General features: G+C 38.1%; 1 protein-coding gene across 3 annotated transcripts in view; it reads left to right on the forward strand.

Moving 5' to 3' along the window:
• Positions 1-26,848, forward strand: part of LOC145984976 (uncharacterized) — a 70,179-nt gene that overhangs the window by 27,710 nt on the left and 15,621 nt on the right. For 2 of the 3 annotated variants that reach the window (XM_083118431.1, XM_083118430.1), the window contains exons 7-9: positions 6,946-7,095; positions 10,648-10,778; positions 12,049-12,297. In XM_083118431.1, the coding sequence (XP_082974557.1) occupies positions 6,946-7,095; positions 10,648-10,778; positions 12,049-12,297 (530 nt within the window). The remainder of the gene's footprint in view (positions 1-6,945; positions 7,096-10,647; positions 10,779-12,048; positions 12,298-26,848) is intronic. The other variant, XM_083118432.1, reaches the window with a different exon arrangement.

The following is a 26,848-nucleotide window of genomic DNA, read 5'->3' on the forward strand; positions in this document are numbered from 1 at the left end:
ACAGAAGAGAAGCAAATTTATCACACAATGTTTTCAGTTATCATCTTTCAGAGGATGCACACTTCTCCCATATATAAATAACATCCTTACCTTCTGGTTCTGGAAGTGGGTGTCTTCTCAAAGAGTTCTCTGCTACTAGTCTCTTTAAGACCACTATCACTTCCATCAAACTGGGAAACCAGAACATCCTTTTAATGTGCAAATTATACCATAGGGAAGTAGGTAAAAATGTTTTTCATGTTTTCCTTCCAACTACACACAGAAAGATAAGGCTCTTGCTCCGCCATGCTATTCGCATGGATACTTATCAGGCAGAGATCGAGCACCGTAGGTTGTATACCTAGTGCGGCGATTTGTGCACATCGTCAATAAATTATAATATTCCTTGTTCAGGCATATGTTTTGACAGTATAAATTGTGTTTGTTTTTTTTGCACTCATTTAAGCCATGCACCCTGATTTTTCTACAATATTTTCACTATAAAAAAATTCAAGTAAATAATGGTGTATTACTTTGTAATTTGCTTTATGATATATTGGTTAGCACAATATGCTATGACTAGGCATATGGCTAGGATTTATCTTAATTGAAGGGTACAAATAGATTTATTTTGCCAGTTTATTAAAATCTTCACAACCATATTAATTTTCATTGTACAAAAGTTTTTTATGAAGAGATAAAGAATGCATCCACATAGTCTTTGATGATTGTCTCAAGATCATTCATAACATCCATTTGCTTTCTGTGTGCTTTACATTATTTAACATGTATATGTTTCGTATTTTATGTCAATTTGCTTCAGCTAACAAATACAGTGGAACCTCGATTTTACATTTTTTGTTGTTGTTGTTGTCCACTTTATGCACAGTAAGGCTAATCGGGACTGGACCTACAGTTTAAAGTGGGATCCGAACCACTTGTGCCTCCACCGGGTATCGAACCCGGGACCCCTTGATTGCAAGGCAACGACGCTACCACTGCGCCATCGGAGAGGCCCGATTTTACATTTTTCAGGGGACTAAGAACTTAAAATGTGGGGAAATGTAAAATCGAGGAAAATTTGATAGTATTTTGTTATGGGGCCATCAAGATTAAATGTATAATGCAAGAAAATGTAAAATTTGGGAACTTAAAATCAGGATTCCTCTGTATTGTATCAGATGTATGTGATAAAGAAACTCTAGATGTATAACTAGACTTTATTTGCATTTCCTAGCATGTAGTAATGTGTACAGACATGTTAATGCATTTTCTCTAACATTCTGAAATGTCCACTTAATTCAAGTACATATATTTTATTCATGATTGGGGAAAGAGAGACGCGGTAGTATATAAATACGGAGAAAACTAGTACTCACTTTTATCCGCGAAGCTGTTTTTTCTTCTTTTTCGATTAATTTCAGTGGCCACTGCCACCATCCTCGTTGGAACTTGCTGCGCTGTTGCTTGGCGTGCGTCTTTTGTTCGTAGTTCTCTGGCTGCCGTTAGGTGCGCTGTGCGTCTTGGTGCGTCGTCTGCTATTTCCGGGCGATAACTGCTGCAGTAGTGGAATCCAAGTATGGTGCGCTTGCCCGCTATCGATGTTTAGCTCGTGCGGGAAGTGCATTATGGCGTGCGTTTCCTTGATTTTGGTGTCTATGAGCGTGTGGGCAGTGTGTTTGACTCGAACCTTTTGAATTTTATGGCTATTATATTTGATATGTCTAGCAAGACCAGTAGTGGGTTGGGCTTTTGTAATGAGCCTTGCATTCACACTCTGCATCATATACACCTGGGTTGTCAAGGGGGGAGAGGAAGTACCGTTTGTGCTTGTTCAGTTTGTCAGTTATTTTGGAGTTGGGTTTGTGCGCTACTTTGATACCAAATGGGAGAAGGGCTTTGGCTATGCGGTTGGAAGTGGTGGGATGGTAGGGGAAGGCAAACCATTTATATTGGTCACTGGGGGTTGGTTGTGGCTGGGTTGCTTGTGGATGGGTTGATTGTGGTAGGTTAGGGTGTCTGACCTGTATTTCCGCCTTACTGCACCAAGTGGAGAGTTGTGATTCAGTGTAGCCATGTTTCAGGGCTATTTCTGTGATGGTGGCTATCTCCTCTCGTAGATCCTCTTCTTTGCCACAGTAGGAGAAGGCTCTTCGATAAAAGTTTAGCCACACATTGGCTTTTTGCTTAGGGGGATGGCTAGAGAGAGCATGTATGTACTGGTTGCCTGCATCCGGTTTTCTGTAGACGGTGGTTGTGAATTTGTTAAGTGCACGGCTGATGGTGATGTCCAGGAAGTTGATTTTACCAAGTTTTTCATGCTCTACGGTGAAGTTGAGCCTGGGGTGGATGCTATTTAGTTTGTCTACTAGGAGGTTGAGTTCTTCTGCCTTTTTATATACAACTATTGTGTCGTCCGCGTACCTTCCATATCGGATGTGTTGTAGTTCTGGAGTGTGGAGTATCTCTTTTTCAGCCAGGTGCATGACGATGTTGGCTAAAGGAGCTGATAGTGGGTTGCCCATCGCAAGGCCCTCGGATTGGTTGTAGAATTTATCTTCAAACTGAAAGTAATTGTGTTTTAGACAAACTTCCAATAGTCTGGTTATCTCTTGTACCTCTAGGGCTGGGATTCTGTTAGTTGTCAGCCATCTTTCCACCGAACGTAGTGCTAGGTCTATGGGGATTGAACTGTACATATCTACTATATCAATGCTAGCCAGCATTGATATAGTAGATATGTACAGTTCAATCCCCATAGACCTAGCACTACGTTCGGTGGAAAGATGGCTGACAACTAACAGAATCCCAGCCCTAGAGGTACAAGAGATAACCAGACTATTGGAAGTTTGTCTAAAACACAATTACTTTCAGTTTGAAGATAAATTCTACAACCAATCCGAGGGCCTTGCGATGGGCAACCCACTATCAGCTCCTTTAGCCAACATCGTCATGCACCTGGCTGAAAAAGAGATACTCCACACTCCAGAACTACAACACATCCGATATGGAAGGTACGCGGACGACACAATAGTTGTATATAAAAAGGCAGAAGAACTCAACCTCCTAGTAGACAAACTAAATAGCATCCACCCCAGGCTCAACTTCACCGTAGAGCATGAAAAACTTGGTAAAATCAACTTCCTGGACATCACCATCAGCCGTGCACTTAACAAATTCACAACCACCGTCTACAGAAAACCGGATGCAGGCAACCAGTACATACATGCTCTCTCTAGCCATCCCCCTAAGCAAAAAGCCAATGTGTGGCTAAACTTTTATCGAAGAGCCTTCTCCTACTGTGGCAAAGAAGAGGATCTACGAGAGGAGATAGCCACCATCACAGAAATAGCCCTGAAACATGGCTACACTGAATCACAACTCTCCACTTGGTGCAGTAAGGCGGAAATACAGGTCAGACACCCTAACCTACCACAATCAACCCATCCACAAGCAACCCAGCCACAACCAACCCCCAGTGACCAATATAAATGGTTTGCCTTCCCCTACCATCCCACCACTTCCAACCGCATAGCCAAAGCCCTTCTCCCATTTGGTATCAAAGTAGCGCACAAACCCAACTCCAAAATAACTGACAAACTGAACAAGCACAAACGGTACTTCCTCTCCCCCCTTGACAACCCAGGTGTATATGATGCAGAGTGTGAATGCAAGGCTCATTACATCGGCAGGTCCATCAGATCTGTCAATGAAAGAATCCAACAGCACCTAGCAGATGCGAAAAAAGCCCAACCCACTACTGGTCTTGCTAGACATATCAAATATAATAGCCATAAAATTCAAAAGGTTCGAGTCAAACACACTGCCCACACGCTCATAGACACCAAAATCAAGGAAACGCACGCCATAATGCACTTCCCGCACGAGCTAAACATCGATAGCGGGCAAGCGCACCATACTTGGATTCCACTACTGCAGCAGTTATCGCCCGGAAATAGCAGACGACGCACCAAGACGCACAGCGCACCTAACGGCAGCCAGAGAACTACGAACAAAAGACGCACGCCAAGCAACAGCGCAGCAAGTTCCAACGAGGATGGTGGCAGTGGCCACTGAAATTAATCGAAAAAGAAGAAAAAACAGCTTCGCGGATAAAAGTGAGTACTAGTTTTCTCCGTATTTATATATTTTATTTTAATTATAAGAGTTACCACAACAAAAAACAACTAGTAACAACATTTATAAGTTATGTGTTCACTCTGTAACATACACACTCCTGTTATACATACAGCAAATATTTTGATCAAAGCTATAATTTTTTCTTCTATTTTTAATCAAGAAAATTTTATGTTATATATTACATTTCTCTTACTGTGTTGAAATAGTGATCTAAATTTGATGTGCATGCATATTTAAAAAGCTTGTCCTGTCTCTATAATTGATTCTTTTATAGGTTTCATGCCATTATTTTTATTGACTATTTCTGTAATTTCTAATATTTTTATGCTTCATAATATTTGCTAAGTATATTGTGGAAATGACTGAATGTTCTTTAGGTCTAGTGAGCCATAGTGTAACATCAATCTGCATAATTTAGTGTTTTTCTTAAATGGTATCGAAAAATAGCACAGGAGGCATTTCAAGTTTGATTGTGATTGTACATGAAGAAATGTTGTGCGAGATATGATCAAAAAGTTCCCAGAATTCATCCACAAAATGTCTCCAAACGAAGCATCCTATTGGAAGTCTGTATACCCTTCAAGTACTGCCCCTCTGCAAAGACACAGTTCCTCCAATGGCCCTGCCATTCCTGCAAGGTTTTTTGAAATCGCTCTTTGTGTTTGCTTTGATGTTTTTGCTAGGAAGCAGAGCACCATCTTCAGAGTAGGAAACTGCCAGAATCATGCAGGTACTAGATCAACCTAATAAGGTGACCGCAGCACCAGTGCTCAAATTGGCTCATTGCGGCACTTGCAAAAAACAGGACCTCACTTGGTAGCCTCTTTTGCAAGTGAGACATCCCACCTGCCATGATAGCACCCAAGGTTGGCGCACACCACTTGTAAAGCATACTTGCCACATCTCTTGTACGAGTGTATCAGCACTATTCTGGAAATCTTTTGATCATACCTTGTATATTTCTCATTTTCCATATGCCTACTTCAGTATTAAAATCTATTGTAGTTATTCCATCTTCTGATTCCAGATGTCTTCTACCTCTTTATTGCTTCTTAGAAAGAAGCAACTCTTTAAAATTGAATTTAGTAAATTATATATTTATTCTAGCTTATACATGGAAGTGACATGCTGTATTGCAGTAATAATAGATAAATTGTTATCTATTCTGTTTTTGTTAGTTATAAACCAGAGTTTAATTTCTCATATGGTGACTACATTATTTTGATTAAAAGGAAGTGTTGGAAACAGTAGATGTTTAGTGGGCCTGAGAAGGTAACAACTTGTTATGCATGGTTCTTACATCTTATAAATAACTTCCTGCTGATTTCCTTATTTTTTAACTATTCAGTTCTTTAATATTTGCAGTATGTTCGGAAAGTGTGCTGTTAAAATCTAGAGATAATTTTCACATCATGCACTAAACTAAAGAAATTCTGCGGTGCAACAGTCCTTTGAGGGCCAAGATCTGCCAAGTGGCTACAAGCCCCAATGCCAGTGTTTTGTGGCCTTCGAGACTGAAATATCTTTTGTTGCTTTCAAGTAGCTCCCCAATTGTCCTCACGGTGCTGGGTCAGTACCAATATTTTGTTTGCACTGGTGATCGTACATGGGAGCTTTAATGTTAATGCTGGGTTTGATTAATAACACATTTAGAATTCCTAACTAAACAACAACAAAACAAGCAACACTTTTTTGTATTAATGGGTTGACTCCTATTGTGAGAACCCAACAGTTGCATTTGCAAAGAGAACAAAAAAAGTCCACTAAGTCATGAAATGAGGATGTTGTGAATGACTTACAAGACTCTTTGCCATTACAAGCAGAAAAATTGCACATGAAACTAGCAGGCAAAGGAGATTATTGTGATTTCATTGTGACAAATGCTCTTATACTATTTACTTGGAGTCGGACAAGTTAATCGGTACATTATCAGTATCTGCTGATATGGGCATATCGGTGTACCTGTAAAACTGCTGATAATTTTACCAGTCCGGTATTTTTATAAGTAGCCTGTAACTTTATGCAACATTTACTCATTTTTCTTAGGTTTATGAGAATTAACATGAAAGTATGCAGTTTTCTTCTAACAAAACCTATTTCTGTTATCTAGTTTCTAGGTTAATTAAGAAGGTACTAAGTGAATCATTCAGCTTCTTCATGTAACATTGAATATTTTAATAGAACATTGGATGTTTGTAATAAATCATGCTGATTCTGACACTTGGACATTTTAGAAATTTAAAGTTCTTCTGATTAGTTACAAATATTAGTATTTTAATAATCAATTACAACTACTTAAATTGTGCTTTAAATTTTGATAGTTTTGTATATGAGATTAATAGAATTATTAAAACCAGAGTTGACTCGTATCAAATTTTAACCAGTACCAATAAATTTTCGGGATCTGGAGCTGAGCATATTAAGTGCAGACTCATGATCTTGCCATTGAAGTTTCTTGGCAGATGTGTTCCTTCATGAGAGTCCCTTTATCATTTTCAACCTAATGCCATTCATCTTCATTCAAGTAGCCAAAAGTGGTAGAAAAGCACCACAAAATTAGAAAACTAAAAGATATAAATTCAACATTGCGAGAAACTGCTGTACATTTCCTATTTGAATAAGACTCTGACCCAATTACTTAATGGTAACTGTGGATATCTATGCACCATACAGAAGTTTTGGGTTGGAAAATTACTGAAATTAATATTCTCCTTCTCTCTGCTCCAGCTAGTCCCAGCAAGGAATCAGACTCTGGTTTATAACCTAACATAGAAAATGTTAATTAAATTTATTTTAGTTATCCTTAAACTTACAATAACCAATCAGCTTCAGGGAAGCGCTCAGGAGATGAAAGCGATCGTGGAGAGAAGTCTCGGACGAAGCGAAAGCGTTGTAGTCGATGGGAACCAGAGGACAAGAAGGTTAACTTAGGACCCGTGGAGGTAGTCAGCCCACAAAGTCTAGCAAAGTCCACAGGTATAATGACGTATATTATGATTTTGTATTATGTTTATGGGAGGAACTACATGTTCATAAGGGAAAGGTCATAATGTAAGATGGATCATGTTAAAGGGCAATTTATATCCATCCTTTTTAAAGTAAAGTATGTGTTGTAAGTGTTAATACATAAGATTTATTGGAATCATGTAGCGTGTCAGTATCTTACTGAAATACTCTTATTAATTTGTTAGCCTTTTTTGCTCTTTAATATTAATATAGGTTCCATATTTGTACATTACCATATGTATCCAATTACAAGTCAGGTGTTAATGAAAAGTTTTATTTAAGTTAACTTAACAAACAACAACAAATGAATTATAATGGTAATAATCAGTGTAAAGTAGTAGCTTCCACGTTGTAACTCAGAAAGGCCTAAAAAAAACACAGAAAAAAAAGATAAGAAACTTGGTGTTAAAAACCTGATGCAACATAGTGTTGTGACAACTCCTTTGCCAATTGCAAGACTAATTAGTAAGGAAAACCAACATAAAAATTTGAGCAAAGAATGCAGTTTTGATGAGAACTTGAACTGGGGTGTCTGTCATATTGTGCCATTGCTCTACCAACTGAGCTACTAAACCAGCCCTGGTTTTGGCTCATTTATCTCATCCTGTGTTTGATGTGTGTGGAAATGCCTGTCGGTGACCTTGCAGCTGAATCTGTTGCTTTGAAACACTAATTTATGTCAATGGTGCCCAGTTTCTCTCTACCTTGGCACACACAAGAAATTTAACGAAATAACCATGACGAAACAGCTCATTGAGGGCTCGGGCCAACCTACCGCCTGTCGACCTCACTCCCACCTGATCTTACTCACTCACTCTCCCAAGAAGGGAAACCAGTTATGGGGTGACGTGTGGGCAGCACGAGTAAATCCTAGTCGTCGTTGTAGGTTTTCATGACCGGGTTACACTCCTCAATCATAGCTTCCCAATTTCCTCACGGTGGTGGGTGGCCAGCGGTCGAATACAAAGGCAGAAATCTCGAGAAAAGGTGTTACGCTTCCCTCAGGAGACTCAAACCTGCACTCGTCCTGTAGCCTTAGCCCAAAGCATGATGCCTTAGACTGCACAGCCACGGTGCGGGACACACAAGAAATGCAGTATGTTGGAATTTAGGGGACTTTAGATACCATCGATGTTATCAGTGTTCCAAAGGCAACAGATCCTGTTGAAGTAACACTGACAGAAAAAGAAATCACACAGGTAAAGCAGTAGAAGTGAAAAATCAGGTGAAACCATGGCTGGCCCAGTATCTCTGAAGCATTGCCACAGTATGCTAGTGACCTGGGTTCAAATCCTTGTTGAACCTGCATTTTTCGTGTAAATTTCTACGTAGTACAGTTCTTGGTTGTTCTAAATTATCAGCGTGAAACCAGAAACAGAATGAGTATAAAAAGGAATAAGTACAGTGGGTGAAAGTCTAAGCCAGTGATTCCCAACCAGGGTGCCACGGGATGTTTAGGGATAAACAAAAAGCAACAACAAAAACTATTATTAGTAAGCAGGGAAGATAAATATTAAGTCAAATTACAAAACAATGGATGTGCTTTTGCCCTTTTCAACTTTATATTTGTGCAACCAAGACCTCTCTGCTATGACGACAATAAAATCCAAAGCAAGAAATAGTCTGCATAACCTTGAGGATTATATGCGTATTTCGTTGTCAACTGTAAGGCCTGATTTTAAACATGTGTGCTCTAAGCATCAATCACAAGTCTCACATTAATAAAATAAAACTCTTTTGAGTGATTTCCATTGTAGTAAACTGTATTATATTCTAATGTTTGTGCCTTATATTATCTTTCAATAAATGAATACCATCAGTACTGGAAGTTGCTCCTGATAGCATATTCCACTTTGATTTAAGATTAATTTTTTTTTAAAAGCTAACAAGGGTGCTGCAAATGCAAAAAAATTGGGAATTCCTGGTCTCAGCAATTCATCGTGAATCAGATGATTGGATAAATTCTTTCATCATCCTACATTGTAAATGTTTCTATAGCAAATTACATTGATTACTCACTTTTTTTTAAATTTATGTAGTAGCAAAGTTTCCAGTTAGGGCAGATAGCAACAGTTCTTTTTTTCCAACATTAGGAAAACTTAATAGTATGACTTGCCACAGAGAGTGATATTCCTATGTTGGGTGCAAAAAGAAATGAATGTTGGAGAGATCCAAATAAATATGATAGGATCAATGGATAGAGATAAAAAAAGGTCATAGATTTCCACATGATAGACTTGAAGCAGTTAATTTTTCCTTAACACAAAGCATTCAGCAACTTGCTTCATCAATCCCTGAAGATGAGTGTGACGTTAGCTCTTAGCTCTCGGAAGCCTAACCGGAATTCACCTGGCTGATTGCAAAGAACAATCTTCAATGTGATGTTTGTCAGTATTTTACAATATTTGCAGTTGTTTTAAATTATCTTTTGAATTAACTTGCAAAGGGTTAAATTACCTTTACCAACGTAACGGGAATGAAAAAGTTGAAGAAGTAACAGCACATACCAGCACCATGAGCACTCTTGTTAACCCCTAGTTCACATTGAGTCTTTTTGTATTATTCAGCCTCATTATGACAATTTTTGGCTCGTAATTTGCGTTATAGTTGAAGTGGCTTTCAAAATATTTATATCATTTACATAGGTTGCAATGCTGAAGTAAATGATAAGTTTTTTATTGAGAACTTTGGATGAAATGTCACTTATCAACTTTATGCTGCATAAAGGTTCAGCCAGTACAAAAGCCTATACTCTTCCTGATTCTCGCCAATACTAACGGTGTTTAACAATTAAAAGTTGTTCAAAGTATTGGTTAATATTAATATGTAGATATTCCACCAGTCATAATCATCATTTATCAATTTACCAGAATTTGGCTTTAAAACAGTAAAAAAAAATACATTGGAATATTCAAACAACTGTCATTTAATCACAAGATCCATTTTTACATGTGATACCAATTTGACTGCAAAAGTGTCACGTGGCATTTTTATAGAACCTGCAAAACACCCAACCTTTCAGAAAAGCATCAGCTCGTAATGGTGAATAAAATCCAACCACTGCTTTCGGATAATGATCCCAGTAGTCTTGGCTGATATTGATTTGTACTTTGGTATTGGTATCAGCTCAACTCCATGCTGTATACTTGGTCAATGTGGTCATCGAATATTCCTTGCATTCCTTTCTAACTTTTGTAATCTTATGTTTTATTCACTTTCCATTTAACATATACAAACCCTTAGGTATACTTATGGGTTTACACAAAAATATGATCTCAAAATGATATAATTAAAATGTAAGCCATCTTGTAATTGAATAAATATGGTATAGTGCAGATATGGTAGTATTGTGAAAACTAACTTTTCTGTCAAATAGATATATCAAAGCATGCAGTTTGGAGCTTTTAGAATTTGCTAGCAATTCATTGTGCCTTACAAACAAACAACTGCAAATCATTGCATTTACCTTATCTATAATCACTCTTCCTTGATATGAGTTTTTAATTTTCTGCATCGTTTAAGGAGCTTCAGGTACGGCAATCCTGACAAAAGTCACCCGCACAGACCCTAATCTCCTTCAGTATGCAAGGAATCAATATGGCAGAATCGATTTGTCAGAGGAAGACTGGAAAAAATGTGAGGAACATTATAAGGTAAGGATGTAACTGAAACAAGTCATGGGAAAGAAATACAATGAAGAGTTTCAGGCACTGGATAAACATACACTATGGTGATTTTGTAAATATTTGTATCTCATTTTGTAATTTTCACTTTGTTCTAACCTTTGAGGACCCATACAGGATCACTATGAAGTGATGTAACATAATATTTGACTTTGGGAACATGCTGCAGCTCACATAATGCAAAATAATGTAATATGGTTATTTTAAGTGGTTTTTATTTTTCCTGGGACGTTTCGTCCAGGTTTCCCAGAACTTGGTCAAGTTTACATCAAGACATATCACACAACCTTACATGGCTAGTTACTCTACACTCCTAAGAAATGTGTAGTTTGTGCCGTCCTTTCTTCCTAGGAAAACTGGGTTTTCCACCTTGCTGTACCTCCCCCAGGTGTCGTAACCAGTTGTGTCTTTCCCTCCCCTCCATCATATGGCCTACTCTTATTGAATTCCCTCCCTTCCTCCTCCTGATAGCACTTTCACTCTCCTTTAAGTGGTCTGGCAAGTTAAAATCTTCCACTTTTGAGCTGAAAATTGAAAGTGGCTCTGGAAACTTAACCAACTCACTTTCCATATATTTTTTTTTATTTTCAATATATATCAACCCATTTTCCTTCAATTCATGAAAATTGATTAATTCTGCTGTAAATATTTGAGAAGCAAAAATGGACTCCTTTACCCAGGAATACTCTGATAACTACATAAATGTGCTACTAAAAGCGAAATGTTTATTTTGTACAATAAGTGTAGTTTTAAAATCAAATTTAGGGTAATGTTCACCATTTTAACACCAAAATATAATTTTATATACTGCTTTGATCCCAAAATGTGCCTGTTTTTTTTTTACCATAGATATGTTGCCTTATCGATAATGCTGACAATTTCTTTTTTATTTTTTATTTTTTACAGTGGAACCTCGAGTTTACATTTTTCAGGGGAACAAGGCAAACAATGTTGAAATGAAGGAAAAATTTTACAATATGTTGCTTTAGTGGAATCATGAAGATTTTGGAAAATGTAAAATCCATAAACGTAAAATCAGGGTTCCACTGTAGTTGGCAGAGTGCATGGAGTTCTGGACTCCGAATTTGAGTTTGTGACAGGGATATTTGTGTTCCTTTGTGAGTGTTTTTCATCAATTTCACCTAATTATCAATCATCCTCAGTGTTATATTTAACCCCAAGAGACAGAAAAGATAAGAAAAATACAAAACCAATACATGTAAATAATTTGTTTTTGCAGATACACCTGCTGTACCAAGATATGCTTCGTAAAAGGCAGGAGATAGAGAGATTGGCTCGAGCTGGGAAGTTTAAGTACGAGTACGACAGTGATGAGGAGGTTGAAGGTGGAACGTGGGAACATAAGCTCCGAATGCAGGAGATGGAGGCCACTCAGCTCTGGGCAGAGGAACTGACAAAGAAAGCAGAGGGGAAGCATCATATTGGGGATTTCTTGCCTCCAGAGGAACTTGAGAAATTCATGGAAAAAGTGAGTGCCATCTAATTTTTATAATGGTGACATGTAATGTGAGAGGTATTACAAATTATTCTGTATCGTGATAGGACTGTTTCATGGTGGTCTTTAGTGGTCCTTGTATGAAATCAGTGAGAGGATTTAGTTTGTTCCACTGATCTGGAAAAGTCAGGGAATTCAATCTAGGATGGCAAAAGATCATGACAGAATCACAGATTTTTGCAAAAATGTTAAAAGACCAGGAAAAGTCAGTTTTTTTCCCTATGATTTGTATATTACAATATATTACAATTTTTTCTCCCAACTAGATTGTTTCTTGGGAAATATTTCATGTAAAAATGCTATTTTTATTTATTTTTTGCGCATTTATTGTCAATGGTGTTGAATGGACTAAAACAGGGAATTGCTCTTTCCCCACTGCTCTTCATAATTACAACTTTGATGCAATTAATGAAGAGGTGGGGAAGAAGATAGGAGAGGAAGAGATGAAGGCCCTGTTGTTCGCTGATGACTTAGTAATATGAGGAGACAGGAAAGTAGTTAGTGGAGAGCTTCAAATATCTAGGAAGCATAATTGAGAAGAGTGGAAGAATAGATGAGGAGGTAAACAGAAGAGGACAAAGCGTTCGAAGATTAATATGGGACCGGAACAGGGATGTACCTATGAAATGCAAGAAGGTAATATATAACACATACTATGTGCCAATAATTATGTATGGAGCATAGACTTGGATAATGACAGAGAGACAAAAGAAGGATGCAGGCAGTGGAGATGAAATTTTTAAGAAGTATGTTGGGGAAGACTAGAAGTGATAGAATCAGGAACGAGGAGATCCGAAGCTTCAGGACAGGATAGATCAGGCACAGGTGAGATGGTTCGAACACATGAAGAGAATGGATGCAGAAAGACTACCAGTAAGAGTGTGACGTTCCTTTCTGGTGTTCGCCACTGGATCACGGATTACTACGTCACGGTAGCTTCCCAATCTCCCTGTGCGGCGGAGTTATGAGACTCACCTTAATGTATACTACACTAGATTCTCAGGATGAAACGATTTGAACAAAAAAATAGCTTCTTACTATTTTACAAATTTAATAAAACATTTTACCTTTAAACAATCACTGCAAATTAATAACAATATTCACCAACACAATCACTTTTGAATTAAGTTGCTGCTTTTTCTTTAAAACAGCGTTTTTCACAAAATAGACGTCATCTTCCGCAACTCAACTTATTTCTTTCTCTTTTTGCACTGTTGTCCTCGCAACCGAATCAATAAAAGATTGGACAGTTCTACACATCTTCACTAACCGGAAATGACTTCCGCTTCCGATATTGCGTGTAACAAATGTACAACAAAAATTACAAATTTAATCCAATATCAAAATATCAAACAACAGTATTGAAACTAACAAATAAATCAAATGTGAAATTAACAGAAAACAAATAAAATATTTCATATGGTCAAAATAAACAAAGCGTATCAAGTTCTCCTCCCATACAAACAAAGAAAATTGAGGTAATGTTTATGTACAAAATTTTCTTTGCTACGAAAATTAGTCCTTTTTGATCTGGTGATGCCATCTTTGCAATAATTCCTGTGTTCTTTCGGGTGAACAATTAATTTTCTTCAGGTTGGAAAAAAATTTCCCTTCCTATTAATTTGTCCTTCCAAGGATCCAGCAAGTTAGCTGTGTTGTGCTTAACATCCTCAACTACATACGGGCCAACGAAGTATTCAAAGAACTTGGATATTTCTTTATCTTTAGCTGAACTTAACCGGTGGTTCCTTTTTAAAACCAGGTCTCCTTCTTTTAGTGTGAACGAATGGGGATTGATCCGTATGTTCTTTTTGTTCTTCTGTCGGCTGTTTCGACTTTCTGCGATGAATAATTTGGTTTCCCAGGCTAGAGTCTTCCACTCACTATCTTCAGGCCAGTCTAATTCCTGCAGTAAGTTAGCTGCTACAGGTCGATTATAAAATAACTCTACTGGAGCATAACCGGTAGCCTCGGATATAGAATTATTGATGAGCCAACAGACAGTCCTCACTTGTTTGCACCAGGAGTCGTGTTTCCGATTGCAAAACGTCCTTAAAAGTCTTACAATTTTCTGATTGCTTCTCTCAATCGGATTGTTTGCTGGGTGATAAGGAGTGGTCCTGATGGGTCTAACAGAGTGGTTTTCCATAAATTGTAGCCATTGCTTGGACAGAAATTGACTTCCCCTGTCGGACAGCACATACTTAGGTTTCGGATAATGGGTGAAGTATCCCTGCTCTAACTTCCTAATAATTTCACCAGTAGTGGCTGTTCGTAACGGATAGGCTGTTAAGTATCGGGTTCCTACATCAATCAAGGTCAGGATATAGTAGAATGATGAAGACTTAGGTAGTTTGCCAATGATGTCTATTGACAGAACTTCATGTGGTTTCTTTTGGGTCGTGGTCAATCTCTCTCTACATATCCCAAGCTTATCGGGCTTGTTCTTTGAACATATCAAGCACTCTTGAATATATCGTGAAATGTCAGACTTCATATTTTTCCAGAAGTACCTTTTTCTTACTCTCTGATAAGTTTTTGTAAACCCAAAATGGCCAGTGTTATCATGTTCAGCCTCCAACACTTTATCCTTTAAAATTTGCGGAACCACTATACAATGGAACTCTAGAATTCTTAAATAAAAGGTCTTCCCTCAAGAAATATTTAGCCTCTTCATCTCCATTATTTAACTTGTCTGATATATCTTTACACATTGGATCTTGACTTTGGGACTCCTTCCACAGTTGGATCTCCTGGTTAGGCATGAGAATTTTCTTAGCTGACCACACCTGTAGAATGGTAGGAGTGTTGCCTTCTGTCTCCAGAACCCCTTCAGCCACAGGATAACGACTTAGTACGTCAGCGATCTTATTACTCTTTCCTTCCACATGAATGATCTCATATTTATATTGTTGAAGTTTCAGAGCCCATCGCGTTAATCTGCCATTCCAGTTACGACTATTTTCTAACCATATTAGATTTTTATGATCAGTATAGATGAAAAATTTCTGACCATACAGATAAACTTTAAAATGGTCTATCGCAAATAACACAGCTAGACACTCTAGTTCTTGCACTGTATAATGCTTTTCATGGGGCTTTAATTTTCTGCTGGCATACTGAATAATGTGAATCTCAGTCAGATTTATTGGAGTTTCGTGGTTTCCTTGAAATAGAACCGATCCAAGTCCTAACGAAGAAGCATCACACATTATTCAAAACGTCTTAGAAAAATCGGGTTGCGCTAACGCCGGCAGTTGCACTAGTTCCTGTTTCAATCTTCGGAAACATTTTTCTCTTGTGTTGGTCCATTCCCATTTAACGTTCTTTGACAACAATTGTTCTAAAGGGGCAGATTTTTTGTGCCAAATTCTCTACAAAACGACGTCTCCAGTTAATCAGCCCGAGAAATTGTTGCAAATCCTTCTTGTTCCTGGGACGTGGAAATTTCAAAATGGCTTCATTCTTCTTAGGATCAACCCTGATGTGTGTTCCGGATATAATATGGCCTAGATATTTAATTTCTTCCTTTCCGAATTCACACTTCTTAAGTTTCACTGTAAAACCTTCCTTCTGAAGAGTATCCAAGACGAATGATAAGTGTTGAAAATGTTTGTGAAGCGTTTCATCAAATATCAAAAGATCATCTATATAAACTGTCAAGAATTTCTCAGTAGATGGATTAAACAAATTGTGCATGGAATACATAAATACAGCTACAGCATTGGTCAAACCGAAAGGCATTCTCGTAAAACACCAAGATCTTCCGTTTTATGTAAAGGCTGTGTATATTTGATGCTTCTTATTAATTGGAATTTGTAAATATCCTGAAGCAAGATCCAAACAGGAGAAATACTTCTTCCCTCTAAATTTCTGTAGAGCTTCCTGAATTTGAGGTACTGTACTCCTGGGAGCTACAATTTGTTTATTTAGTTTTCTAAAATCAATGCAGGGTCTAACCGACCCGTCCGGTTTATCCACTACCAATAAGGGATTTAAATATGGTGAGTTGCAGGGTATAATTACTCCCCACTCTTGCCACTTCAATAATTCTTCTTCCAGCTTTTTTCTCTTGGACAACGGAACAGGATAAGGATTGGAGAACACAGGTTCTTCACTGGTCAGATTTATTTCACAGATAGAATTCCTAGATAATCCTGGTTTGTCGGCGAATATTCTTCTATATTTCAACAATAAATTAAATAGCTGCTCCTTTTCCTCAACTCTCAAAACATCTGAAGCAAAGGCTTTGTCTCTTATGTCTGATTCTGTTGCAGTCCACTCATCAGCGTTAGCTTCTTCCTCCGCTTTCGTACACTGTATTAAGGCTGTCTTCTCCCGCGACTCGCCCTTCTCTGAATCTCCAGCGTTAGGAAGTAAATGTTGCTCTACTGTGTGTCCGCCATTAATCAGATACAATTTTTCTGCACCTGCATCCAGAGTGGCTTTGTATCTTCGAAGGAAAGGATAACCAAATAATAAGTCAGCTTCTAAGCACTTGACCACATACCGTATTTACGCGTGTATAATGCGCGTGCATGTATAATACGCACCCTCGTTTTTGATGGGGAAAAGCAACAAAAAAAATATATCTCGTATATAATGCGCAGTACAATTCAGGTTCCAGAAATGGCTTTCTTAGCGTCAGACTAACATTTACGTATTTCATTTAAAATTAATCAGTAGATCATAAAAACAATCTTATCCTTGCTTTCGTAGCTGATGCATTCACCACGCGACCTTGAACTTCCAGATGTTGGCCTTTTCATAGGAGAGGAGGGAGCAAAGTTATCAACCACCCGTTCAAGGTCGCAGTGCGTGATGCTTACAATAGATGGATGACATCAAGGCAGCATGAACTCGCATCAAGCGGGAGGGTGAAACGTGCATCGATGCCGATTGTTTGTGAATAGGTTCGTTAGGCATGGAACTCCATCTCACTTGAAATGATGATCAAAAGTTTTAAGGTAACAGGAATATCGAACAAGATGGATGGAAGTGAGGACATTTCAGACTGCTTGTATTAGTAACTGGGAGTGAATGACAAAATTAAGTGTAAACGTTATTTATTTATTTACGTGAGTCAAGCCGCAATAGCGCAGTAAATATACAGTAATTATTTCTATTTGGTAAGTGTTGACGTAATTATTTTACCTTCATATTTGTTACAGTCAACTCTCGAAACAACGACCTTTCATAGTTCCCAGGAAAAAGGTAGTTATTTCGAAGGGGTTGTTATTGGAATTTGCACCAAAAACTATTATTAGGAGATAATCGGGCAGAATGAACGTTGGATTTAATACGGGTCTACTAGAGCATTGTCTGTTACAAGGAACTGGTAAGATAAGATCTCTCGGAAGATCTCACCTTTCTAGGCACAAAAAAAAGGGGCTGTAAATTTCGTTTTGGTTCGGCTGTGTAAAATACGTCGTAAAAATGTAATTTTCCTTCCTTCGACCAACTTCTAATTCACCCCCTCCCCCATTCCAGGGAGCAGTCCTTCCTTTTAGTCGACTTGCATTGTAAGCCAGCCTGAAAAAGGAAACGGGCAACTTGCGATCTATTTGCACCCAATGCGTATTCTAAGACACATTGAACAGTGTCGCACTCGATAATCATTTTGGTTTGGAATTAGATTTCACTAAAGTGAAACTGTATATTTAGTCCTGATTAGCCCAAAAGCATAAAATGAACTCAAAACAAGCTTTATGAAACCTGCGCATTTTCAGATATCAAAATGGGAGATCTTTATTTACTCTCACGCTAATCGACGATAATCGGTGTCAGCTTATACATTAAGCATTTTTTAAAAAAATCGTTCGCAGCTTACACATTGAGATTCTGAAGATAAAGGCGCAGAACATGAAGTTGTTTTAACTCTCCTTTTTCTTTCTGAAGATCGAATTTCGTTATCGTTAAATCAAAACAGCTTTGCGAGATACAAAACAATGACTTGCCTTCGCGCTGGATGAGTCATTGCTGTTATCCACAAGACAACTTCGCAGACGCTAGACAAAACACTGGCGCCAGTTGCAGCGTAAAAACAAGGCGACCGGCTGGAAGTTCGAGCAACAGGTGGTCAGGGAAAATCCTCCGTATTTCAAAGATAACGCAACTGTCGAAGGCTGAACTTTTATCAGCTGTGTGAAGAAGAAAGAATAAACCCTTTCTTTACGTTTTACCTTGCAACACAATAATACGGGCAATATTTCAATACAATAGCATTAAAAAAAAAGAAAAAAATAGGACCTGAATTCTGCAATTATTACATTGCCGTGCAGACCAGTGGCGGAGAAAGCTGGCTAGGGGGGCATTTTTTTTATATTTTTTTTTATACTTGTCCTATGGTTTTTGTTCGTTTTCAAGGAAAGGAAAGAAAGAGCGGTCCACTTCCACCCTTGCCTGTAATCAGCCTGTGTGCACACACGAGCAAGAAGACAATCGGCATTGCCCCCCCCCCCCCATAAACGTTTGATGAGAAGAAAAGCGGGAGAAGTCACTCTGCCGACGGAACACTTTTGGCAAATATTACAACATCGGCACAGTCATGAAAATGTAGAAAGTGGTAAACGGGAGTTATGATGCAAGTAAGATCGAAGTGAACTTTTGCGGAAACCTGGATGAAAATGCATTAAGAGTGTTGACGATCTTTAGTTGGCCTATGTGGCTTTGATTATCTATAACAGTTTCACTTCTTTATGAAGTGTTACAGTGAACAAAGAATATGTTTTGAATGAAAGCGGTTACCGGAAGTTGTACGCTACAAAGTCGATTTAAAATAACATCCAAGCATATTCGATCTCTTCTCATGTATCCAAGAGCAAACGAAATGACAATGGCAAAACAAGCCTGGCATGTTGGGTAGCAGCCGTCGGCTGCGGGTAACATTGGTACGCTTGGGGGAGGGGAGGGGAGGGGAGGGGAGGGCAGGGCAGAGGTCAAGTGCTATTGGATATAACTGAAGCATGGTCTGGTGTTTATTTTTAGATCAGACCCACTTGCGAGCGGTAGAGTGCTTCTGAAGGGAATGAGTGCAAAAAACGTATTTTTCGCCCGATCTCTGTTCATGACCATGTCTAAGGCGAAAACAATTTTTGTGGAAGTTATTTCTCCCGCGAAAAATACCGCTTGATACGTCTCCCGTGTGACGGGAGGCGCGTGCTTGAATGCTGCCAGAACGGGTGCTGCTTTTCTCGATGTCGCAAAACTTTCCATTACTAAGTGACAACTCATGGAAAACGGCCATTTCGCATTTAAAAGTTATTTTTTAAAATTATTATTGCTAAAGAAAGGCAATCTGTAGATATATACATGTTATACGCAGTGACATAGTGAAAAAAAAATGCGTGATTTCATTTTGGCTGTCCGAATTATTCCGTGCATAATACACACCCCAGTTTTGAAGGGCAAAAATTTTGGAAAAAAGTGCGCATTATACAGGCGTAAATACGGTATACTAAATCTTCAAATATAAAACCGCCAATTTCAAAATTTATTCGCCTACAACCAGCTATCCGTGATCTTTCTTTTCCAGCAAAATATTTTAATATTACGCCTGGACACTTCTGCAATTTAAGACCTGGTAATCACTCTCGTACTTGAAGCCAAATATTATAATTCATAAGGGTACATTCGCTACCCGTGTCCAGAGTGCATTTTATTTGGAATCCTAATACCTCGACTGAAATTTCAGGTTTCTTCACATTATCCCTATCTTCTTCCATTATCGTCTTTCTAATTTTTAAATAATTTAGAGGAGTGGCTTCGATATTCAAGTACAATACTTCTAACGGATCTTCTGTTAGGAATGGGTCTTCACTTTCGTCGCTTTCTTGTACTTGCATGCCCTTCATTGCAAGCGTAAGAGTACCGCTTACAACGGGCGCTGGGCTAAACCCAGAACTTCATTGCAGTTAATTTCCCATGGCGACGCAGTAACTCTAAGATTACTGGAAGGTAGCTCTTCCGTCTGTATTGCACACTCTTTTCGTTCTGGAGCTCTTTGATCTCTTCTCCAACTATTTGTGTACGGCGTAGTCCTTCTATAAAGTCTGTTACTTGTCCAGTTTCTATTCTTCCACCTTCCACCCGGGAATTGCTGTCCTTCTCTGGTGATTGGTTCCTTCCCATTTCCGCTCTCTGCGCTGCGGGATCCTCCAGGATTATTAGTAGAAGTTGTCGTCTGTACTCTGCGAACTCGAGGTTGGTTAGGTCTCCTTTCTTCTGCTTTATTTCCGTCGCCTCTCCACCCATCTATCTGTTCTGAGGCTTCGTACTTCCCCAAGAAGTTGGTCAACTGGTCAATGTTTCGAGGATCTCTTGTTAATACTAGCTGCCGTATTCTATATGGGAGCTGATGAATAATTAAACTTAACACTTCTGTTTGGTCCCACACGTTCGACCAAGTTACAGTATGACCCGTAGACGTCCCAACAATAATCCTCCATAGAAAGACCTGAGGATTTGGAATATCTTCTGTTTCTTAAAATCTGGATCTCTCTCTGCTTCGCTTCTGCAGAGGCATACTGTTTCTTAAACGCGGCACAAAACTGTTCAAAAGACTTCCACCTTCTCTCGTTGGCAATAAACCAGGCTTTAGCTTTCCCTTTCATTACAGAAGGAAGCACCTTTAATCTATAGTGCATAGGCATTTTCATTATGTCCATGGACGTTTTCAGTTCTTCCAAATAACGCTCCGCTGATATGGAATTTATTTCTCCGGTAAATTTGCTCAGAGAGTTAATATCCGACATTCTAAAAAAATGTCCAGTGTGAGATGGACTATGAGAGACATCAGGAGATTTATCAATATCTTCTCGGGGTATCCCTTTTGTACTTTGGATACGTCTTCTCCTCTTACGGTTCCTTTTAGTCAACATTTCAGCAGAAGATACAGATTCTGTTGAAGATATACCGGAAAACAAAGGGTCATTATCATCTCTCACCCATCGAATATTTTCCACAGATCTGTCAGTATTTCCAGCAGTCATTCCTGGATTTCCTTGCACAGATTCTAAATGTAATCTCTCCAACTTCCCTAAAAGGAATTCCTCCATAAAATAGAACTTCTGCTTAATTTATTTATTCATCTTCTCACTGTCCTGCATACACAAATTCCTTGAAGTACTTTGCTGATCCACGACGGATTCTATCCTTGCCCTTACGGTGTCCAATTCATTCATTACTTTTCGTCTGTCTACCTCCCAGACTTCTTCTATCTTATTTAGAGCATCTCTCCCTTCATCAATTTGTTTTAACAAATCACATCGCACAGCTTCCAATTCTTCTTTGTTTTCTTGTCTTCTCTCTTCTATTACTTTCATCATTTCATTTTTATCATCTTTCCGCTCATCCTCAATCTTCTTCATCAATTCTTCTCGGTCTGCTTTCATTCTCGTCATCATTTCCTCCTTATCATTCCTAAATACCTCCTCTAAGTTCCTGAAAGCTACTTTAGTTTTGTTTCTTCCGTCTTCAATAATCTTCATCAGTTCCTTTTTATCCTCTTTCCGTCCTTCTTCTATCATCTTCCTCAATTCATTCTTATCTTCTAGCCTTCCTTCTTCCATTTTCTCAAACCTCTTTATCATTTCATTCTGATCTTCTTTCCTTCCTTCTTCAATGATCTTCCTCAATTCATCCTTATCTTCTAGCCTTCCTTCTTCCATTTTCTCAAACCTCTTTATCATTTCATTCTGATCTTCTTTCCTTCCTTCTTCAATGATCTTCCTCAATTCATCCTTATCTTCTTTCCTTCCTTCTTCAATTATCTTCCTTAATTCATTCTTATCTTCTAGCCTTCCTTCTTCCATTTTCTCAAACCTCTTTATCATTTCATTCTGATCTTCTTTCCTTCCTTCTTCAATGATCTTCCTCAATTCATCCTTATCTTCTTTCCTTCCTTCTTCAATTATCTTCCTTAATTCATTCTTATCTTCTAGCCTTCCTTCTTCCATTTTCTCAAACCTCTTTATCATTTCATTCTGATCTTCTTTCCTTCCTTCTTCAATGATCTTCCTCAATTCATCCTTATATTCTAGCCTTCCTTCTTCCATTTTCTCAAACCTCTTTATCATTTCATTCTGATCTTCTTTCCTTCCTTCTTCAATGATCTTCCTCAATTCATCCTTATCTTCTTTCCTTCCTTCTTCAATTATCTTCCTTAATTCATTCTTATCTTCTAGCCTTCCTTCTTCCATTTTCTCAAACCTCTTTATCATTTCATTCTGATCTTCTTTCCTTCCTTCTTCAATTCTCTTTAACCAGCCACAAAGTACCTCCATATTTAAAGTAGCACTATGTGATTTGCAATTTTTACAAACTAAGTCACCATCAGGAAGAAATTCTCTGGATATTGGCAAATTTGCACACCCTAAATGGAAATACGCCTCGCATTTCCTGCACTGAAATATTTCGTCCAAGGGCTTATCTTTATCATCACAACAACTCAATTTATCCATTTTCTTCTTGCTCTGGCTTCTCAAAATTTTCCTACTCATACCTTGATATCTCTGCAAAATCGATCACATGACTTACATCTATGTGTTATCAGACTTTGTAACGCTCGACAATTTCCTCATGACTTCACACGGCACAAAACACACGTTTTTTTCACATGATATTACAGTTACAATTTATCCTTTTACATCATCGATGCCTTCACGTTGGGCGCCAATTTTACCTGTGACGTTCCTTTCTGGTGTTCGCCACTGGATCACGGATTACTACGTCACGGTAGCTTCCCAATCTCCCTGTGCGGCGGAGTTATGAGACTCACCTTAATGTATACTACACTAGATTCTCAGGACGAAACGATTTGAACAAAAAAATAGCTTCTTACTATTTTACAAATTTAATAAAACATTTTACCTTTAAACAATCACTGCAAATTAATAACAATATTCACCAACACAATCACTTTTGAATTAAGTTGCTGCTTTTTCTTTAAAACAGCGTTTTTCACAAAATAGACGTCATCTTCCGCAACTCAACTTATTTCTTTCTCTTTTTGCACTGTTGTCCTCGCAACCGAATCAATAAAAGATTGGACAGTTCTACACATCTTCACAAACCGGAAATGACTTCCGCTTCCGATATTGCGTGTAACAAATGTACAACAAAAATTACAAATTTAATCCAACATCAAAATATCAAACAACAGTATTGAAACTAACAAATAAATCAAATGTGAAATTAACAGAAAACAAATAAAATATTTCATATGGTCAAAATAAACAAAGCGTATCAAGTTATTATAATGCACAAGGAGTGGGAATAAGGCCAAGGAGGAGACCAAGATGTCTGTGGGAAGAGCAGATAGTGGAGAGTGTTAGAAGATAAGGACAAGATTAGAACACCATGGAAAGAGAGGAATGGTGGAATACTAGGTAAAAATGGAGAGGCTTGACTTCAATGCCGACCCAGCCAGAGTCAGGAAACTGCGAAGGATGATGATGGTGGTGTTGATTAAACTTGACGTGTTTGATTAACATGCAATGTTGACAACATAATACTTATTCATAATTGGGAGAAGAGAGACATGGTAGTAGATAAATACGGAGAAAGTAGTACTCACTGTATCTGCGAAACTGTTTTCTTCTTTGTTCTATTAATTCCAGTGTCCACTGCCACCATCGTCGTTGGAACTTGTTGTACTGTTGCTTGGAATGCTTCTATTGTTCGTAGTTCTCCAGCTGCTGCTAGGTGAGCTGTTGTTAACTGTACATCTGCATCCGTGTCGTCTGCTATTTCCTGGCACTAACTGTTGTACTACAATAGCCATAAAATATAAAAGGTACAAGTCAAGCACACCGCCCACACACACGTAGATGCCAAAATCAAGGAAACACATACCATAATGCACTTACCACGAACTAAACATCGATAGTGGTGAGGCACACCACACTTGGATTCCCCTACTAAACAGTTAGTGCCGGGAAATAACAGACGCAGTCTTACAGTTAACAACAGAGCACCTAGTGGCAGCTGGAGAACTACGAACAAAGAAGCATGCCAAGCAACAGTACGACAAATTCCAACGAGGATGGTGGCAGTGGCCACTGAAATTAATAGAGCAAAGAAGAAAAAACAGTTTTATGGATGCAGTGAGTACTATTTTCTCCGTATTTATAATACTTATTTATTAGAATGCTAAATCATTATTGAGTGGTCTGGAGAGTTAGTTATAAGTACCTGAAAAACTGCAAAAAAAAAACAGAATTTTGTGGGAGGCCTGTGTCAGAAGTTCAAAAAAAATCTCCAAAAACTCTTCTAATTACTTATACACATGAAATAAATAAATAATAATTAATACATGCTTTTTGGGTCCATGTCACTTATTTATGTGAACTGCAATATTTAGATTTGGTGGTACAAACGTTCTGTTTTAGGCAGTCTTGCGTGTGTTGTTATTAGTAAGTTTGATGCATTATAAATAAGCACTTTTAGAAGTTTCTTTAGTGTAATGGTTAACACTATTGCCCTGTAATCAAGTGGTACTGGTTGTGGCTTCAGCAGTTCTTTCGAACTTTAAAATGAGAAGGAGGTTAAGTAAAAGATGTCTGCATCGAACTCAACTTTAAAATGGAGCTACCATATGGTGTGATCCTCTATGACTTATCACGCTCATACATTCTGTTTGATGTAACCTTGTCACGTGGCTTGTCACTTACAAATTCAGCAGGATCCCAACTTCAATTTTTTTTATTTATTTATTTATTATATAATAATACCTTCTGTAAACAGGTCCAAAATCTTGGACAGTAAACTGTGAAGTGAACCACTTGTAAGTGCAAATCTTTTTTTTAAAGGTTTTTTAAAAAAATCAATCTAATACCTTGAAACATCAAGTTCCATTTTTTAGGAGACCAAGCAGCAAGAACCTAAAGTATGGGAAAATGCAAAATATGGATAAATTTTGTAACATTGTTTTATGGGGACCATGAAGATTGAATGTATAATGCAGGAAAAATGTAAAAGCCAGAAATATAAAAATGGGACTTCATCATACCTTGATTGTAAATGCAAACTGCATTATATATTTAGTTGCAGATGAAACAAGACACAAATAGCTGACAGTTTTCATATTTGGGGAAATGAGAGACGCAGTAGTTAGGGCTGAGCCGATACCACTTTGAACCGATACCAATGCAGATACTCTCACCGATACCCACTGATACCGATACTTGTATAATTCCAAATTTAAAATAAATGTTATATATATACATACATATAATATAAATATATATATATAAATAAATTATATGTGTGTGTGTGTCTGTGTAATTATTATTATTACATTTTATAAGTATGCATTTCTGACGAAGGGCGATGAATAAAATAACCAACCAAACAATGCTCTGTTGCAACGATGCATCTCAACTTTACAGTCCTTTTTTTAGACAGTGACAATCGATCAGATGTTTCAAATATTAGAGAAATATTAGGAGAAGCTAAGAGCGAGGCAATAGTGTCATCGTTGTCCCCCCCCCCCTTCCTCAATGTTGAAAAATGAGATCATGCCTCTTCAACCTCTTCTAAAACTAAAGGATCACTCTTCCCAAACTAACATTAAATCATCCGTGAACACAAGAATTAATTGGCGATTTACCAGCCCCGGACACATCTAAAACTAACAGTAAAGCTGTAATGTGAAACCAATCTCGTCTCCTTTTTGTCCTTTAACAAAGAGAATAATAAATAGTAAATGAAATGTAAGGGGAGAATGAAAACTTAACCCATCTCTTGCTTCTATATCAGGCGATTGACTTCAGTACAGTGATATTCCGAAGTGACTTTGCTTTCGATATACTTTTGGCAAACGATTTCTAAGAAAAATTAAATGCATAGTTATATCACTTGGCGTAGGAGGAAATCCAAACCCATCACTACACTTTCCAGAAACTAACTGCCACTGCCGTCATCCGTTGTTCAAAGAAAACTATTCCCCTGCCGTGTTCCTTGTGCCGAAACATGCCTGCTGAAACCCACTCGGGACAAACAAAAGTCTAAAGTTGGAAAGGTATTTGAATTTCCAGGAAAATGCTATGTATCATACTATGTCTGAGACACATCCACAACTTTCATGGGCGATGACCTTTTTGACTGCGGGAGATCACTAAAGAGAGGGATGTCTGCAAACACCAAAGAAAGTGGAAGGATTACCAACAGGTGCATCGTTGGCTTTCGGGACCTCGATGGGGGTTATTGTTACATGAGACCGCATCTGTACGAACAAAGCCTGGCAGACTTCGAAGAGAACTAAACAGAAGCAGCGAACTCCTATGGGGATAATTTCACGTTATGCTTGATTTGCAAGATACTTGACCGTGAGTCTTATCTGTGTTCAGATCTTTGTGTCATGCACTTGCTGTTCCCGGAAACTTGAGTACAGGTTCATTTAACAAATGCACAACTATTTTTCATTTTTTTTTCAAAACCAAAGGTAAGTTGGAAAAGGTGAACAAAACTTTGAAATGTAAAAAGAGAATTGGTTTTGCCCGCATCTCTAGCAACTCGAAGAACA

The sequence above is a fragment of the Lepisma saccharinum genome, chromosome 3, assembly GCF_977018435.1.
Source record: "Lepisma saccharinum chromosome 3, izLepSacc3.1, whole genome shotgun sequence".
Lineage (NCBI taxonomy): Eukaryota > Metazoa > Arthropoda > Insecta > Zygentoma > Lepismatidae > Lepisma > Lepisma saccharinum.